This window comes from Ambystoma mexicanum, chromosome 1p (assembly GCF_040938575.1).
Source record: "Ambystoma mexicanum isolate Mex_15411 chromosome 1p, UKY_AmexF1_1, whole genome shotgun sequence".
Lineage (NCBI taxonomy): Eukaryota > Metazoa > Chordata > Amphibia > Caudata > Ambystomatidae > Ambystoma > Ambystoma mexicanum.
In genome coordinates this window covers 1,266,756,947-1,266,777,219 of record NC_090921.1, presented here as the reverse complement: position 1 = coordinate 1,266,777,219, position 20,273 = coordinate 1,266,756,947, and the positions used below count along the sequence as shown (strand labels likewise).

Here is a 20,273-nt window from a genome sequence, read left to right as displayed (position 1 = left end):
CCTAGCACAAGGCTCCCTCGTCTCACCCAAAATTCCACCCGCTAGGCTGACATGCATTCTGTGGTATGCCACAGGGCCTGGCAGGGCTGCAGCCCCACCTCAGTACAGAAGACAGCTGAGGCTGGGCCCTGTAATTGCAGACTCTGGCGGGGCGCCGTGCCAGCTCAGCATGGAAGGCTAAAGTGGCCCTCTGCACTGTGTGCTTTCTCATTTAAATGGAAGCGACTCGTGCAGCGCGCGCCGATGTGACAAATGAATCTCCTCGCTTTTCTGCATTTCACACCAATAAAGCTGGGGACAGAGATACAATTACCTTGTGTCGCCAGTAATATGAGAGCATGGGCTGGAAAATCAGAGCTGATAACTTTCCATGCTGCAAATCCTGTGGCGAGGGGAGGCTGGGGGGGGAGGCCCACGAGGGGCGGACCGTCTCCAAGAGGATACCATGGCTGTGGTGGTCGGACTCGGGAGAGAAAGGGGAGTTGTTTCCAGCGGTTTGTGTGGCTTTCTGTGCCCGCACTTCTCTCAGGGGCGTCCAGTCAGGCGCATTCCAGAAGCCCCGGGCCTAGACATTCCCAAGGCGTCCCAGGGCGGGCTAATGCCAACGCCTTGACTTGGCACGAGGCAATGCCAGGTGTGGCCCCCGTGGCAAGGTAGCTTGTTCTTCGCGAAAGTTATGGGAAGTCGAGGCAGGAAAACTACTTTTCACAGTTAGAATCCAATTCTATTTTCATTTGACGATTGTTCCCTTTGCCATGGCCTTATTCTCAGTTTCCGGAAAACCTCAACCCCAACATGTTACCGGGATCATTTCGGAGTTAGGTATTTAATTCATTTGGGTGGGCATTGCTATATTCAAATAAAGAAATCAAATAGTTGGATGGAAAAAGTGTGTCTTTGCCAGTCTTGCAAACTGCGGCCCACCTGGTTTAAGGTGAATGGGATTATAGGCAGGCAGGTTTTCCCCCATACATGTTTGCATTCATGATGGCAAAGTCATCAGCAGGTTTTGAGGAGGGATCAATTGAGGGAGTGAGTGCTAGAGGGCCGCACAATGCTTTGTGGGGCGGTTGGAATTGGATGTAGAGGTGACCCAGGTGAGTTCTGCGCGGGCTGATTTTGAGATGCGAGAAGTGGGACGTTCTGCTAGTGGTCACAGAAAGACCAAGTGCAACACCTGCCGCTGTCAATGCGTTTCCATTAGCATTCAGAATATTCGGAAGGATTTGTTTGGGTAGCTGCCACAGGGGACAAGCAGACAATAAACAAAGGCTACTACGGGACACTGTACAATTTAAATGGAGACTTGAAGAAGTGCCAGTCAGGCCCGAAACGTACGGTGGCTTTTTTTTTGGCCCATTATTTTATCATGAAATTGATGTACATATTACACATTTGAGCCTGCAAATCACATTATTGTCAATTTCAAAGGAAAAGCGTGGAAGGAGGGGTGTACACAATCTTTGCGGATTAGGCTGAGTGACTTCAGTTCGCAAGATTTCTCCACCAGCAGTCACTGAAGTGGCTTCAGTGCCGGGGAGCTAGGGAATGGTTCCACAAGACCAGAGGTAAGAGCTGCATCGGGGTTAGCCCACCGTACTACCTCGTGCAGATGAGACATGCATGGGACTGCGGGATAAGAGGGATGGGAGGCCCGCCGGCACCTGGTGAGGAGCCTGTAAGTGGCGGAGGGTCCCTCACAGAGACAATAGATGGTTATAAGTAGACTCGGGCATAGCTAAGGAAGCACACAGATTCATCTGCCTTTTCTTCTATACAAATGACGCTGCTGCTGATCCCCAAGAAGCCCTCTAGAACAGCCAAAAAAAAACCTTTGTGACTTGTTGGAGCAGCCTTCAAAGCGCCTTTCACATAATAACCAAGCAGAGAATCTGATGTACAGGAAGCCTTTTTAGAACTTGTTTTGGCGTGCATGTCCAAACGCAAGCATGGAAAGAGGTACACGATGGTTATGGCTCTCTAGCTCGAGTAGACAGTGGGTCTGCTGCCTTATCTACACCTGGTCACGTACTGACCCACAGCTCCCTGAAGCACGTAGGCTGGTCAGCACCAGTGCCTTAACGTAATGGAGTAGATATGGCTGAAGACAGCAGGGCTCTGTTAGCTGGTTGTGATACTCACAGATGTAGGAGAAGTTATCCTCCACTGCTGAGGTTGTGCCCTCGGCTGTGGTTGGGGAAACCTCTTCTAGTGATTCTTCATTCTCCTGCTCGTTCTCCTCTTCCTCCACCTCACGCTCCTCCTCTTTTGAACCGTTTTCTTCGTCTTGTTCCTTTAGCACCTCCTCTTCCTTTTCTTCCTCCTGCGCCACCTCCTCTTCCTTGGCCTTCACCAGCACCTCCACTGTTGTCTCTTGATCTGCCCCTCCTTTTGTATCTGTGCTGTTGGCCGTCTTCTCCTCAGGATCTGGCATGGCTAGGGGACTTTCACCTGTGGGATCTGCTTTCTGTAAGTCTTCTTGCAGAATCTGTGGACAAGAGACATGAAAAAACCTGTAATGAGCATTACGTATATTCAGAAGATATGCCAATAGGTAGACCCAGCTTATATCACTTCCCCGGCGGTAAGCTGCCAGATCCACCCTCACCACCAACATTCTATGTGCCCAGTAATTTGCCATAGAAAACATTACACACTGCAGGGAAGGAATTCTCAGGTCTTTAAGCAGAGGAAGGTGTGCTCCACAATCACCCCATCCTGTTATAAGCAAAGCATGCACTTGAGGCCTCCTATTAAATTCAAGTGTAATAGCCATTGTTTGTGCCTTACCCAATCAGGCGGCGATGCAAGCATATTCAGCACGCTTCCTTCAAAACAAATGTGGTAGTTGGTTTATGACTTATTCAGTCATTTGGGCGGCTGTTCTAATGCAAACCTTTAATGCTTTGCTGTAAACAGGGGGACACATCTTGCCCAGGCAGTTATAGACCCATCTCATTCAGGCCTCGCCAATTCTTAAAAATCCCACTAGACCCGCAAGGCAAGTTCGTAAAAGAAGTGCACTCGCCCCACGGTGACAAAATATTTAGCAATGCTTTCTGTAAAATGGTGAATGTCACCATAAGCACAATTCATATTTGGTGCAATGCTGCCACCCAAAGGCCAACCATGCACAATGAAACATTTATTTGACATTTACTGCAAAGATTGCTTGGAATAAATGTCAAAAGTTTCAAGCATTCCCATATCCACCAGCAAGGCAGGGTACCATGCAATGGCACTTGCGCTTCATAAAATCTCCTCGCCAATGTGAGTGTACTAGTAGATTTTGCAAGCTAGACAATACTTTTAAAATCTTTTGGAAAATAGTCTTGTAATGCCTACCGCTCTGGGTCGAGGGAAATAATGTACTTTCTCCAACCCAACTGGACTTTAGAGATATCATTGGTATTGAGCAACAGGCTTTGAATCTCTATCTTATAGCATCACTATCATGTTTTGTGAAAGAATAAAATATGGAGGCTGCTTTCATGTGTTTAGCAGGAACTTTTGACTCATGACTGTTCTAAGCTCTGGCCTACACTGCCTGCTATGGCGATTCAGAGAGCTGTTAAAGGTAATAGAGGCAGTCCATTAAAGCAACATGGCAGCAGTATGGTTTTGCTGTGGTGGCAAGGGGACCGCATCGATACCGCTAAAGAGGGGGGTCGTCAGGGTTGTGTGGTAGCCCCCCGATTATTTAATTTATTACCAAATCCCTTTATCAATATCTTTGCCCCCTTGTGACAGATGTTTCCTGTGTGATGGAGTACCAGCGTTGTCCTTTGCTGATGACAGTGGCCCTTCTTGCGAAGACCCAGAACTCCTTGTGAACATTCATAAATGCATATGTCACATATGAATAATTTAGGTTTGACAGTAAATGCCTCCAAATCCAGCACACTTAATTTTGGGACATAGAATAAATTTCGATCACGAACATTTTATGTGGGAAATAAACAAATTGAGAATGCCCCTTTTTTTATTACCCGGGAATTGGTTTCACGCCTTGCTTGACTAGAAATAACTAACTAGAAAAACAAGTAATGTGCGTGGCCTAAGCAATAGGTGGGATCTTTGTATTTGCCACACATTTTAAAGCGCAACCTTTTTAGCTGCATGATAAGGGCTTATAAGGCAAAGGCCAAGCCGAAATAGCGTAGGAGTATATGGCATGGGTCTTTGAATGCTTCAATGGCGCAAACAAATTAGGAGTAACTAAAAATAAAATCTGGAAATAAATACAGGGCCTTCCCAATTCTGCACCAACATTTACAATCCACAGGGACTGGTAACAGGACATATTGAATTCGAGCCTGGCTTGGCACTCTCACTCTTTTTAAGCGCCATTATGAATAAATAAGCATAGTTATCGAATCTGTTACTGAATCGTGAATGCCAGACTACATACAGAGCAAACATTCCCTGGTTTCACTATGTGGAAAAAATCAAAATCACAGGACAGGAAATGTCATATTCTATAAATAAAGAACAGTATAGCTGAGGTATGCCAGGTAATTGAAAGCGCGTGAGCTAATCTGTCTCATCAAAACCCACTCTTGAATTAAACTCAACTAGCTGCTGCACCCACACAGAACAAGTAGGCACCTCTAACCTACTCCACATTGAAAAAAGACAGTAAATGTTCCACCATTGGATGCGCTGCCAGCTCACACAAATTGTGCATGTGCAATTTGAAATGTCGCCATTGCTGCCAGTCCATGTATAAATATGCTTTTCGACGGAGACTCAAATACATTTTTGCATTATTTAATTATGTTCATTTTCCGTATTCAGATAACAGAATTGTATGCCAACACGTGTTTCGACCTCCACAGGTCTTTCTCAAGGCAAAACTCTTCTCCAAACAAGTGATGTAAAACCATTTGAATTTACATATGTTTCACCACAATACATATAACAAATAACCCACCATTTGGACAGTGACATAGAATACAGGAGAAACATAAAACCATGCAGTAAGGTATACATTACCAGATCATATTAGCATGTAATATACACAGGAGCATGTCATCAACAGCACATGTAAAGAAAATGAAAACAGGAAAAAATCCTGAACAGACGTAAACACACTGAGTATCTAAAAAATCAATATTGCACGTTGTCTATGTGCACCCATGCAGTCGGGTCATGTGTGCCACCAACTGGAGCCCAGTGCCTCCAACTACAGTGCCTCTCACCACACCCACTGGGTCAAAAAACTAAGAGCAAACTGAGTATGCTTTAAATGGGTTTGCAGTTATCCCCAGTCCCCTAAGTAAGGATGAAGTACCATGTCCCAATGAATGTCATGCAGTATCAACTATATAACAGCTTGAAAATTACCCAGTACGTTGTCTCTCTGATAGATTTGAGCTTGTGAAAAATTGCAAATGTAGCAATAGCCGTGAATCTGGCGTCCTGTATTCCAAAGATTGAGACAATAATCAGTACAACCAATTCATTAGTCAAGGTGACTATTAACACAAAAACTCCTATTTGGACAGTGTTACAAAAGGTCAGCGTTACCTGCGTAGCTTTATAGTTGATCAGTTCTGGAGAACTCTTAAAGATCTGTAGCATCGATATGCAGCCAGCCCTTACTGGCAACACCTAATGGGCGAAACCATGCATATTAACAAAAACGGAATGCCAAAGCCATACCTCAGTATGCTGCGCGGGGAGTACAAAACAGAAATATGCTTACACTAATATACTGCCGTCTGCGCACATATGTCCAAACATAAACGAATCAAACCGCGGTCGTCGCGAACTCAACATAAAAGAAAAGCACCTTGCAAACACGTGACACGTAACTCATCACGTGACCCAATGCAGTCACGTGATAAGTGTTCCAATGTCAATAAAGCCGAACGTTCTTAATTCCATGCATTGTGCCAATTGGGTGTGCAATTAACAAGAAACATATATTTACTTGAAAAAAATATATATTTAGTGGCACGTCCCTGATCGCGTGCTCGATTAACATCATCCGAAAAATCTTGTGTTCAAAAACCCGAACGTTTTGAAGGAATATTAATAGTGGCCGCACTGTGGTGTGTCATATACCTTTTCCTGAAAAAGACTCATAGTGCCACTTGTTATGTGTGAACAAATAATAGAAAATACATTGTAGTAGCACTATTCATAAGTTAAAGTTGCAATGATGTAAGTTGTGAACACGTGACAGGTCACTCTTCACGTGACCCGATGCAGTCACGTGTACAGTGATGCAAGATCAATAGAACCGAACGTACTAAATTGCAGTTTATGGTGCCAGTTAAATGTATAATTAGCGGGAAACATATGTATACTTGAAAAGTATTTTGTAGCACATCCCTGATCACGTGCTAAGATATCATCACCCAAAAATTCTTGTGTTCAAAAACATAAACGTTTTGATGAAATCCTGATAGTGATCATACTATAGTGTGCCCAAAAAAGCAAATTTGCATTTGAAAAACCCAAATGCTTAATGCGAGGATACTCATTCCTGGTTGCAAAATGTGATCCGATAAATGCCAGGGTCAAATAAGCTAACAGTGGCACGTGTGTGAAATGTAAAAGAATGCAAAGGAGCATAAGGCTAATTCCAATATATTTTGGCCCGCAGGTGTAGCGCCGGCACCTCGTTGGTACACTAGGCTCCAGCCATGTAACACATATATAATCAGTACACATGTCATCCTCCATACGTATATAATCAATACACATATCATCCTACATCATGTACATCAGGTTAAGTGATGGGTCCCACATCCACTTGCCCACCTAAAGGAAGACATGTAGTTCCGTGTCACTATAAAGACCCAAAGTAGTACATCGTAATCTGCATATAGTACGGGCTTCCAATTGTCGTAGTAATGCAAGACGGTCACCCCCTCTAGGGTGCGATCTTGCTTGCATTAGACCAATAAACCTGATGTCTCTAACATTGTCCATTTGATGGTGTTCTTGCCAGTGCATTGAAAGTGGCAATTTAGAATCATTTTTGGTCAAACTAGCAAAATGTTCTCGAACCCGTATTCGCAATTCCCTAATTGTAGAACCTACATATACTTTCCCACATATGCAGAGAATCGCATACACTACATATTTAGTCTTGCAGTTCATGAAGTCACGAATTTGAATCGATAAACCATTATGACAAGAAAAGGTATCAGAATTTATGACAAACTTACAGAAATTGCATGTGCCACATTTAAAGAAACCCTTCGGTTTTGGAGGTAACCATGATGTTGAATCTGCAGCATTAATTGAAGGAGCTAAGAAGGAAGGACACAAATGTCCCTTGAGTGTCTGATTTCGCATGAAGATAAACTTCGGTTTGTCCGCTATATAAGGCCGTATATCCAGATCAAGTTGAAGTAAATGCCAGTGTTTAGCAAGAAGTCCATATAACATATCCGAATTTTGCACATATTTGGTGATCATACGTACATCAGAATGACTAATGGGCTTATGGGTCTCTTGGTCAGAAAGCATGTCCTTTTGTGCTATATTGCTTGCTCGTTGCATGCCTTGCTCAATACTTTGAATACAATAGCCTCTCCTTTTGAACCTATCACGAATCTCCAGAACTGATCAACTATAAAGCTACGCAAGTAACGCTGACCTTTTCTAACACTGTCCAAATAGGAGTTTTCGTGTTAATAGTCACCTTGACTAATGAATTGGTTGTACTGATTATTGTCGCAATCTTTGGAATACAGGAAGCCAGATTCACGGCTATTGCTTCATTTTCAATTTTTCACAAGCTCATATCTATCAGAGAGACAACGTACTGGTTAATTTTCAAGCTGTTATATAGTTGATACTGCATGGCATTCATTGGGACATGTTACTTCATCCTTACTTAAGGGACTGGGGATAACTGCACACCCATTTAAAATGTACTCAGTTTGCTCTTAGATTTTTGACCCAGCGGGTGTGGTGAGAGGCACTGTAGTTGGAGGCACTGGGCTCCAGTTGGTGGCACACGTGAACCGACTGCATGGGTGCAGACAGCGTGCAATATTGATTTTTTAGATACTCAGTGTGTTTAAGTCTGTTCAAGTTTTTTCCTGTTTTCATTGTCTTCACATGTGCTGTTGATTAATGTAAATTCAAATGGTTTTACATCACTTGTTTGGAGCAGAGTTTTGCCTTGAGAAAGACCTGTGGAGGTCGAAACACGTGTTGGCATAACCAAAGAGAGGAATTAAAGGGAGGACATAATATGCAAAAGCCTCCTAATGGAGCTATCACGGCAATCGCCAATGCAGCGGGTCTGCAGTCATATTTCACCTTTAGCCCCCATTTATCAGACAGATGTTTAATAACCAAGGCCAGATGTAACTGCCTGATATCTAATGGTGCATAAAATAATATTAATAACGATAGAAGAGGTCGTTGTAAGGACCACAATCTCGCTGTTGACAGCACACCAGCCAAGACTCCATTTTGTCCGTTCTCTCCTAATATCCCACAATCAGTTTTTCACATTCTTTTTTTTCTGTGTAAAATATGCTGGCCCAAGGGTTAATTGGGATAAGGCATTTATCTACTTAGTAGGGGCTAATTCCGGTGGTGCTCTATGGTTGCTAGTTCAAGTTCTGCGCAGCGCAAGGAGGATAAGAAAAATAGGCCTCAGAAGAAAAAAGTACTAACAGAGTCACCCCCTTGCTAATTATATCTGATCATTTGTAATTAACTATTGCATGGCCTAGCCAAGTACTTATGTCGGTGTTAGCATTGCCACCTGTGGACTTTAGAGCCTTTTTAATAGGAATGCAGAGTGAAATATGCGGATCTTCCATATGCACAGGCTATTTACCCTTTACATATATTCATCTATTTATTCATTTCAAGAAACTGTTGTTGTATTGATACTTTTATATGTTATGTATGCTTTTGAAGCTTCCGAAACAACACTCTGTTAACTCAACCCACTCACAATAGCCAATTGGATTGCCCCTTGACAAACCTGTTCATTCTTTCCACCAAACTGTTTGCCGAAGGATTGTATAAAGCTGTCCTGTCATGTCTAATACCGAATTCGTGTGTAAACTCGGTCATGCTGTACGGCACAAATTGTACCCCATGAACCGTCATTATGCTACAAGACAAACCTTTTATGTTAAATACCTTTCTTAAAATCTTAATGACTTTATCTGTTGTCACAGACTCCATAGTGACTGCCTCTACCCATCTCGAAGTGTAATCCACAAAGACCACAATGAACCTCAAATCATTTCCTAACACATCCAGGGTGCCCATGATGTCTAAGGCCAACTTCGACCACACCTCACCCAGGACCTCGACCGGAAACACGGGTTGGCTGTTAATAATCTTACTCTTGCCACTTGGCACAAGCAGCACAATCCTTAACCAAAAAATTCCAAATCCTCGTACATACCGGGCCACCAATATGACTCTCATAACCTCTTCTTCATCAAAGATGTACCTAAATGGCCCTCATGCACCAATTCCACCAGTCTTGTCCTCAAACTCAAAGGCGGTATCAACCTGTCTCCTCTAGTCACCCGCCATGGGCCTTCCGCCAACTCATCCAGAACTTGCAACTAACATTTGCCCAGACCAGTAGTTTCTCTGTCCCCCCCAACCAGAAAGCAAACCTCTGTATCCTTTTCACTTTCCTTTTCCCATTCACTCTTTTCTAGTGCAGGAATCACGCATGCTTCCTGTGTCCCACTGATGCTCTCACATTCATCACCTTTGTCACAAGACAGGGACGGCAATCTCGACAGACTGTCTGCCACTACCTTCTTCACTCCTGGAAAATACACCACCACAAAATTGTACTCCTGCAGATGGACCATCCACTTGGCAATCCTGGGAGACACTGACCCCAACCCCTTTGTCGTCAAAACATAAATCAAAGACTTGTGATTGGTCTTGATCACCTACGGAATGCCCCACAAAAAAAATTTCTAAAATGTTTAGGCACCCAACGCACAGCCAATGCCTCTTTCACAATGACAGTGGGCCTCATTCCGACCCTGGCGGTAAGTGAAAAACGATGCCGGTAAAGGATTACTGGCATCGCTTACTACTAGGGCCGATTATGACCCGAGATAGCGCTAATAACGACACCGTTATCAACAGTGCCGTTAAAAGCGCCAAGTGCACGGGCACGCGTCTCCTATGCCGGAAATACCGCCATGGGGCTAAGGTGTGAACATCGCGAGTCACGCGGACATGGAAATAACGCCCTTGTGAAGGCCGTAAAGTACCTTACCGCCATGGTGCAAATACTGCCATCGCGGACCAACCGTAAACGGCCATGTGCAGTGTTCCCAACTGCCACAGGTGCACACAATCAGCACAGGTGGAGTCAATACAGACTGGGCAAGCACAAAAGGAGCACACCCCACCCCTTCTCACACACAGTTACCCTCCACAATGATTCCAACACCACTAGCAATGCTGGGGCTGCAGGACCTGATTGCAGTGGAAGTGCCACAACAACAACTACAAGAAGTACAACAACAGGCAGCACAGAGGAGACGCAGGAGGAGAAGGAGGGCAAGGTAGGGCCAGCATGCCCCACCAGCACAGCCAGTGCCACCACGCAGGCACCCCCCAATTCCACGCATCTGTGCCAGTCCATTCAACCTTACCGCTGACCAGATCCACACCCTGTCCCTTCTGGACCGGGACACCATCACCACCATTGTGGAAATGATACATGACGACATAGTTAGCCTCATTGAAACACGCACCGCCATCCCACCCTTACTGAAGGTAGTGTCTGTGCTCCACTTCCTGGCCACAGGCACCTACCAACACACAGTTGAGCAACTGCATGGCATTTCACAACCATTACCCTCACTTACGCTGAACCAAGTGCCTGATTCCCTCCTCAAGCACACAGACAAACACATTTCCTTACCACGCTCTGCCCAGGAGATCTCAAACACCAAAGTTGGTTTCCATTCACTGGCCGGCATACCTGGTTGCATTGGCGCCATTGACTGCACCCATGTTGAATTTGTGGTTCCACATGCCATGGAGGTAGCTTACCGCAACCGTAAGCTATACCACTCAATCAACGAGCAAATGGTATGTGACTCGAACTACATCATCACACAATGTTGTGCCCAATACCCCAGATCAACCCATGATTCAATGGTCCTGTGGAACTTCACGATTCAACGCTACATGGAGCGACATGCAGGGCAGAGATCCTGGCTACTCGGTGAGTCGCATATTAGGCTCATGGAAATGTGATGTGGGTAGGTGATTGAGGCATACATGCATACTTCACCTAGCTGCGAGTGCTAGAGTAAATGGAGCAAGCTCATACCCCAAAAGCAGCCCAGTCTGGACTTGACACCTGACCACATAATGCAAGATGTAAGCAGCCCTACCATGCGAATGAAGCGGTGTACCAACCATCCCACAGACATCTGCATGTGCACTGTACGAAATCAGACCGCATCTCCCTCAACAAAATGCAGCTACAAGCAATGACTATAGCCAATACACACCACAAAACACCATGAACTGAAAGGCCAGTCCCCCATCACTGCGCATACAGGAGACACATGAGGGTCAAATACATCAATACACCAGTACACTGACACAGATGTCCAACTACATTGCATGACACCATTTTTTGTGCGTAGTGATAGCATCATGAGGCTGACATCACCATTGCCAGGATGAAAGCATACAAATCAGTGGACATCTGCAACATCACAGAAATAACCATCGTGGACTAACACAGTGCATGTGCACTCACAAGTAACTGGACCCCCCAGCGCACACTAGTCGATGGCAAGCAAAACAGTCCATATGAGGAATACACACATAGCACTCACATCGTGTGACTCCATCCATGCATGGAAATGGGATTGAGATGAAGAAACAAATGCATGCCATGGTATCACTCAATAAGGTTAAACATGATGAGTTAACTTACACATCATTGTTGCCCACATGCAGGTGATGCAGGCTATCCTTTGAAGCAGTGTCTCTGTACCCCAGTCCGGAACCCACAGAACAGACTAGAGGAGGACTATAATCGTGGCCATACACGAACCCGTGTGGTGTTTGAGCAGACATTTGCCCTCTGGAATGCACGGTTTCGCAGCCTCAGCAGGTCTGGTGGGTCACTCCTGTACCGCCATGAGAAGGTGGCAAAGATTGTCATGGCATGTGTGATGCTAAACAATATGTGCATCAGACGGAATGTGCCCCTGCCCCCTGACGCAGAACAGCAACCACCTGACGAAAAAGATGAGGAGGGTGGGGATGGTACAGCACCCCAGGAAGTACGCGATTCACAGGAGGGACGTGACATGCGTCAGACTCTGATCAAAATAATCTACTAGCACACAAGTATGGGGGTGTCACATGGAGATGGCACTTGGGGCACTGGTTGTGTCTGGGACATGCACACTAGACACTGTTCACCAATCAAACACGCGTATGCAATGAGGAATGTCCACACAAGTGATTCGTGCATAACCAAAATGTGTATTGAAATAGTAAATATAAGTGAACACACCCACTCCCCCCTCCCTCCTCAACACCCCAACACACCCACTCCCCCTTCCCCCTCAACTCCCCAACACACCCACTCCTTCCTCCCCCCTCAACTCCTCAACACACCCACTCCCTCCTCCCCCCTCAACTCCCCATAACATGGTGTGGATGTCTGTGCTGAAGTGCATCATGTGGATCGGTCCATGTGGCCGCCTCTATTGGCACCCCCCTCTCCCGGCACCCGGTGCACCCCTGTCTGTACGCCGCAGGTTCCTGCCAGATCTGCGGACGGGGCTTGTTCGGGTAGAACTGGCAGCCGAGGAGGAACTGGGCTGCTCACAGGGACGCATGTCCCTCATTGTCTGGACAAGCTCAGAAAGTACCTGCCGCACCACGGCCAGTTCAGCACAAATGTCCTTAGAGGTGGACTCTATGGCAGCCTTTACAGTTTCTGCACATTCACGCATTTCCCCCCTTGCGCTGGCGCATTCTTCGACATGCTGTGTCAAGAGGGAGCTTAGCTGTTGTTGCCGCGTGATGATTTCATGCATCGACTCCTGGGTTTTGTGGCCTGTTGATGATGGCTCTGGCGTGTCCATTGTGCTGCTCCCCTACTGCACATCTGCCACTGGGCATGGAGTGGCCGGCCAGGAATTTTCAGGAGATTGCTCCTGTATGCCATTGTCATGCTGCATGCACGGGGACAGGTCGGGGGAATGCAGGCGGCCAGTGGGGGGAGCCATGACCACATCGACATCCCCTTCATCATTGTCTGAGCTACCTGCGCTGGCGGCAGTCTCACCAATGGTGCTGCTTCCTGCGGACCCAGTGCCTTCAGTAGACACCACTCGGCGGATGCTTGTAGTCGGTGGTGCCATAGTGCTTGACCTGTTGCACATCAGTGCCGCGGCCTGTGATGTGCTGTGGGATTTTGGCTGCTGTGGGGTTTTGCTTTTGGCACCAGAGGTGGAGGGACGGTGTTTTGGGTCTTCGGGCCTGGGCTTCTTGGCAGGTGTAGTGCCTGTGTCCTCATCGGCACTGTCCGAATGAGAGCCTGTGGTGGACCAAAGGAGGGAAAGGGTTAGTGATGGGTCTGCAAACATTGAGCAGGAATTGTGATGGCTGCATTCATTTTGATTACTAGATGGTGCACATTGGAGGCAGTGACATACAGGTTGTCTCCCTCTTAGGTGGTAGAAGCATGGAGGCATGTGGGTAGCTACAGAAAGGGTGTGCATAATGCATGTGTACAAGGTAGAGGTCAGCACTGCCTGTAGGCAGTCTTGTGCTAATGTGTTGTGTGGACTCTGTTAGGCATCATTGCACTTCACAAACATCTGGACTTCATTGTGTTGAGTTTTGCATAGCTGGATTTAAGGCATCTACCTGCGTCGCCTGATGTCGGGGCTCCTCTCTCCATATCTCCGACCCCCTATATGCTCTCTGTGCCTATGGTTGCGGCACATATCTCCTCCCACGACTGAAGTTTGATGGGCGACTCAGCTCCTCTGCCTGTCGCCATGCCCAGATTCCTATTGGCCGCCAGTTTACTCCTGACGCGGGGACGTAGATCGTCCCACCTTTTTCTGCAATGTCTGGCATTGCGGGGAGTTGTGCCGACTGCACTGACCCTCTGGGCTACCATGGCCCATATGGCCTTCTTTCTCATCAGCGCTGGTCTGGTCATCTCCGTTGAAAAGACTACATCGGCATGCTCTTGTAGGGTTTGAGCCAGCATATTTAACTCCTCCCTAGAAAAGCGCTCCTGCCGCAGCCGATCTCCGGTCTTTTTCAAAACTTTAGGCATTATGATGTGGAATGGGTTTTGGAGAAGGTTTGTGGAGGTTGTGGGGGTCAGGTGTCCACTGGTTGAAGAGGATGGTCATGGATTGTGTTTTTAAAGATGGCTGCCGTGCTCTTTCCCGTTCCTGTGCGGTGACCGGTAATATCGATGGCTAGGGTGGCAGAGGTGCTATTTGCACGGCATACAATGCCGGTAAGTGGGGTTTTACGGCCTTTAGTGGCATGACAGTGATTACATTACCGGCATGGCGCAATGCTCGTGCCCGAGAAGTCGTAATTTTTTTTTCAGCGGTCTCTGGCCAGCACGGACATGTTAATTACGCCATGCCGGTAATGGCTGTTCCTTACCGCCAAGGTCGTAATAAGGCCCAGTATATCGCTTTACAGCATTTCTGAGCACCATAGATGCAAAAGCAATAGGCCGATACTGACCTCCTTGCCATCGTATCAACACTGCTCTCAGCCCCATATCACTTGCATTAACAGTCAAAATAGTTTTACACTTAGCATTAAAAGAAATCAACAGCAGAGCTTTGTCAACATCCTCTTTGATCCTTTCAAATGCCTCCTGACATTGCAGGGAGCATACAAACACAGCATTCTTCTTCAACAAAGCAAGCATGTTGATTGTTTTTTCAGCATATGAGGCAATAGACTTTACATAATACTCAGTCAAACCTAAAGACGACCTAAGTTGCTCTTTATTAGCCAGAGCCAGTCCTTCCCTCATTACCCTAACCAACCCCTGCTTGGGTCTTATGACATCGGTATCTATGGCGTGCCCCAAATACGTTTCACGCTGCACGACCCACCTGACACTTTGCCAACTTAATAGTCAAACCCTTCTCCTGCAACATCTTTAAGAACATGTGAACTCTCATTGTGCCTGTACACATTTCTACTCAACACCAAGATATCATCTTGAAAATAGTTGACACCAGTCATGTGTCCAAACAACGCCTGCAACAACTATTGAAACACATCAGATGCTGACGCCAAACCAAAAGGCACCCGGCTAAACCTATTTGCCTCGAAGAGCGTCAAAAATGAAGTGAGGGCGAGATTCTTCATGCAAATTTATTTGATGATAAACTGATGATAAGTCAAAAGTTGAAACCCATGCTGCCTGTCTCATGGTTGCTAACAACTTGTTTATGTTCGGCAAAGCATGCCTATCTACCCAAATGCTGCCATTCAACTCCCTCACAACCACGCACATCCTCAAACCCCTATCTTGTTTGTGTGCTAACACCACAGGGGACAGCCACTCAGAAGACTCAATCCCCTCATTTAAACTGCTTCCTTCAGTTTCCGTAGTTCCTCCGTGAGTGCCTCCGTTGTGAATACTGGTACATTCCTTACTTACTTTTTGGCAAAGTGCCCGTCTTTAATACGATTTTGTGTGACAATCCACACAGCATGCCCAATCCCTCCGCAAATACTGAAGGATGCGTACCTTTCAAATACTCTGCAGACACACCCGTCATAGACTGGTTGCCACCCCCTGCACTCACGCACAATACTGGCACATTCTTACCAGGGTACATTTTTATGTCCAAAGCTGCTTGCTCATCCCACCCTAGAACACTTGCCCCTTTGTGTGCAATATATAGTTTACCCGTAGTGTACCTTCCCTTGAACTCTATTTCTGCCCATCTATAGCCAAGCACTTTTATCGGTACCAGGCCATACGCAATGGGATTGATATCAGGTGCCTCAAAATCAACCACCACCTTGCCATAACTCGACATAAACACTTCAGGTGAAATCATAGTGCAAGGCAACCCTGAATCAACCAGCATTTCTAGTTGGACACCGTTCCCTGTTAACATGTCCCATGATCCCTTATTTTTCTGCCCCGTATTTGCAATATTGCAATACTACTTCCATCTACCACTCTAGGAATTACATTCTCTTCTGGTTCGATCATCCTAACATTTTGTTTGTAAATACTTCCCGCTCTTTCTCCCTCTCCCCCATTCAATCTACACATCCTAGTAAAATGTCCCTTCCCGTTGCAACTTCTACACTTCCGACACCCCAGCTGGACAATCCTTTGCTCCCGCCACATGACCAGACCACCCACATTTCTTGCACAGTTGCCTCCCGAAAATTCCTTTTGCACCCTTGGAATATCTGCACAATTGGCCTTCTGGTTTCACGGTCCTTCAACCTTGCCTCTTTGTTCACTGCCCACCTTTTTATAGGTGAGCACTGCTTGTGTAGTTATTAAAAAAAAGATGTTTTTCTAAAAAACGGGGGGTTTGGGGCATTCGAGAATGTTTTTTTCTGCAATTTTGGTTTGACATATTGGTATGTCAAAATAGTGACTGTCGAAAAAGTCACTATAAACCCTTCTCACGATATGCATCCGCGTCAAACCCATGTGTACTTCCTGGGGAGTCCCTTTTGTCCTGTTGTGATCGCCACAGCAACCCACCTCGATAGTCTGCACCGTGCAGAGGTTTCTCCCTCTAGACATGCCGCTTTCATAAGTTGGCTACACGCCAGCCCTGACACGTTGCTGTTATGCAGCATGGTGCACCTTTGCTCTGCAGGCAATGCTCCCACATGCTGACAGCCCACTGGGGATGCTGCAGGCACCCTTATTTAGGCCACCCAACATTATGCAAACCCTCAGCAGCAACTTTTGCACAGGCACACATAAATGGGCTCGCTCACCGGCCTGCCAACACAGCACCCTCAGCTTCCTTTACCCAAACTAGCGGGCAGAATCCTTGACAAGCCGCTGCGACCCCTTTGTGTGGGTTTAGCCATGGGGTCTGTTCGCACTCATCGCTAATGAAGCAATCATGCCGGACACGGTTAAGGGAAAGACCACACCTTTATCATATGGACCCCATGTAGGCATCAGCCATGACTCTTCAGGTTAGAACCCTCCCTCATGTCATAATTAAGCAATATAACCCGAGCGGCGGGGGCATTACCGACTCAGGTAATGCCCCGGGGCCCATAGTTATAGGCCCGAGCGAAGCATTATGTGCGTGACCTCGGCACTAAAAGCATTTTTTTCTGTCCTGAAACGCTGCAGCGTTTCGGGACAGAAAAAAAAAAAAAAACACCAAGAAAAATGGCCACCGGGAAAGGGAAAACGGGAGTCCGTTTTCTCTTTCCATGGCGGCCTTTGGGAGCGGACGCGCTGGGAACACAAGTGTTCCCAGCGCGTCCGTTCCCGAAAAAAAAAGAAGCAGACCCGAAAAAAAAGAAGCAGAAGATAAGTGGGGTTGGGAGGGCGGGAGGGGAAGGGGGGAGAAGAAGAAGAAAAAAAAAAAAAGTACCTTCCTCCCTGCCAGGGAACGAATGAAGCCTCCAGCTGTGTGGAGGCGCGGAGTCTCCACACTGCTGGAGGCTGCCATCGTCTCCCACCAGGGACGCAGGAGCAAGAAGGTAAGTGGGGTGGGGTAGGGAGGAGAGAGGGAAGGGGAAAAAAAAAAGCTTACCCGAGTCCCGAGCGGGGGGCAGAGGCAGCCTCTCAGCCGTCGGGAGGCTCGGAGCGGGGATGGCCCTGCTTCGAACCTCGTCATTGGCTGAGGGGCTGCCACGCCCCCTCGCCGAGGACAAGGCAGCTGGAGTCCCGGCCGAGAATCGAAGGATTCTCAGCCGGGTAAGGACCCGGCGAGAGCCAATCAGAATGCGTGTTGCATTCTGCTTGACTCTCGCCGGGTACCAATATACAAAAAAATCACAGAGTTCCATGTTCTGGTTCTATCAGAACCCACTACAACATGTTGCTTGGCAGTGACGAGATGCTGTATTCCAGGGCTCATGCAACTGTAGAAAAGTAGTAGAGGTGTGGGAGTTATTAGCAGAGTTACAGCTGCTCTTGCACTATGCAAAATAGTTGAATGTGCTCCCAAAACAATCTCAAGAAGTGCTTCCATGAATGCTAGCACCCCTTCATCCCACTGAGTTGATCTGATGTGTCATGGTATTTTCTATTGAAGCAACACTTTGGATTGCACACATTTCTTACCACTAAACAATGATTGGCCTGCATGGCAATGCTTATGCACCCCTTATGGTAGACAGGGATTGCAGCATACCACCCAAAACAAATGCAAGTGGAAGATAACACCTTGATTACCACCTGCCGACTCAAAGAGGCAGAAGAAAACCTATAGCTAAACCAAGCTCAAGGACTAACCAGCAGAAGAGAAATTCCAATCCAATTACAAGTGAAATGCAGTGATCCAATGTCCAAATGTAGAAGGTAACAGTCCGATCCAGGTAAAAAAAGATGGAAACACTCCATTTGAGGTGACAACAGAACACACTAACGGTACAGTTTGAAGAAAGTATTAAAACCCCAGTAGAAGTTAAAGGCAAAATAATAGAAGAATAAATAGTATAGTAAAGACTCATAGTGATGAAAAGATACAATTAAGCTTAAGAGAAAAGCGAGTACTGATGTCATCAGACAAATCAACTGGTTTCAACATTAAAACACCCCCCTCAACACCAATGTTTCATCCAAAAGTGCAGTGAAATAGAGGGTGATCTCTGTTTCTTACTGTGATTTTTAAACTCATATTCAGTACCTTGACATTTCAAAGCAGAGACAAGGGGCCTGTGCATAACAAACTACTAAAAGGCAGCATTCAACTCAGTGAACAGAGGTCTTCTGTGGGATGCCCCAAGAAATGTTGAAGTGGGGCCATCCTGATTGATCTAATCCAGGCTATACCTGATTGGATACAAGGTAGGGTTATATGTGGATGTAAAGGGGAGTTGAGAGAAGTTCCAGAAAGAAATTGGAACAAGGCTAAGGTGCGTCCTCAATTAACTTTGTTTCAGGTTTTACTCCAGAGGTTCTGGGCTTCCCAAAAGCACCTTTCTTCTAAACCAGCAGGCAGCGAGCATTCAACGGTTCATGAGTAAGATTGCAACACGATCATTGAATGCATCCCTCTTGACCTAACAACCCAACGGTAGGATATGCGCTCTTTATGCGTTTGTTTCAGTCCTTTTTGCCCTCTCTTTTCATCTACATAGCAATTGGCTGAGGCAGTCAGGTGGTGTTGCTGCTTTGCCCAGCCTTCCTGTTGATAATCCATAGCCATCCTGTACAGCAAGCACCTTTTAAGGAGTTTACAGCCTGTTTGGGGTTCTTTTGGAGGGACTTACCTGTTTTTCTTAGTGTGATTACCAATCCGTGTTTTGCTCTGAATTCCTTCTAGAGGGCACTGCCTCTGTGGTGTAGTCCTTGGTTTGTTTCTGTCCTTTTCCCCCTGCCGTTCCATCTTCATAGCAATTAGCTGAGGCAGTGAGGTGACTCTGTTCTCTGTTTTTGGAGTCCTTTGTTACTGCTTTGCCCGGCCTTCCTGTTGGTAATCCTTAGCCATCCTGTACAGCAAGTACCTAGTAACGAGTTTACAGCCTGTTTGGGGTTCATTTGGAGGGATTTACCTGTATTTTTTGTGTGATTTCCAATCTGTTTGTGTGCTGGATTGCTTCTAGAGGGCACTGCCTTTGTGTGGTAGTCCTTAGTTTCTGTCCTTTTTCCCCTCTCCTCCCAGCTTTATAGCGATTGGCTGAGGCAGGCAGGTGCCCCTGTCCTATGTTGTTGGAGTTCTTTGTTACTGCTTTGCCCTGCCTTCCTGTTAGTGATCCATAGCTATCCAGTACTGCAAGCACCGGGTAAGGAGTTCACAGCCTGTTTGGGGTTCTTGTGGAGGGATTTACCTGTGTTAGTGTGATTTCCAATCCGTGTTTTGTGCTGAATTGCTTCTAGAGGACACTGCTTTTGCAGTGTAGTTCTTTGTTACTGTCCTTTTCCCCCTCTCCTCCCATCTTCATAGCAATTGGCTGAGGCAGTCAGGTGTTCGTGTCTTCTGGTTTTGGAGTCCTTCGTTACTGCTTTACCCTGCCTTTCTGTTAGTGATCCATAGCCATTCTGTACAGCAAGAACCTGATAAGGAGTTTACAGCCTGTTTGCGGTTCTTGTGGAGGGATTTACC

General features: G+C 46.4%; 1 protein-coding gene across 1 annotated transcript in view; it reads right to left on the bottom strand.

Annotated features, from left to right (window-relative positions):
• The window catches only part of CLEC11A (C-type lectin domain containing 11A), a 233,693-nt gene that overhangs the window by 102,114 nt on the left and 111,306 nt on the right, over positions 1-20,273 (bottom strand). The window contains exon 2 of the mRNA XM_069605124.1: positions 2,143-2,488. Within this exon, the coding sequence (XP_069461225.1) occupies positions 2,143-2,488 (346 nt within the window). The remainder of the gene's footprint in view (positions 1-2,142; positions 2,489-20,273) is intronic.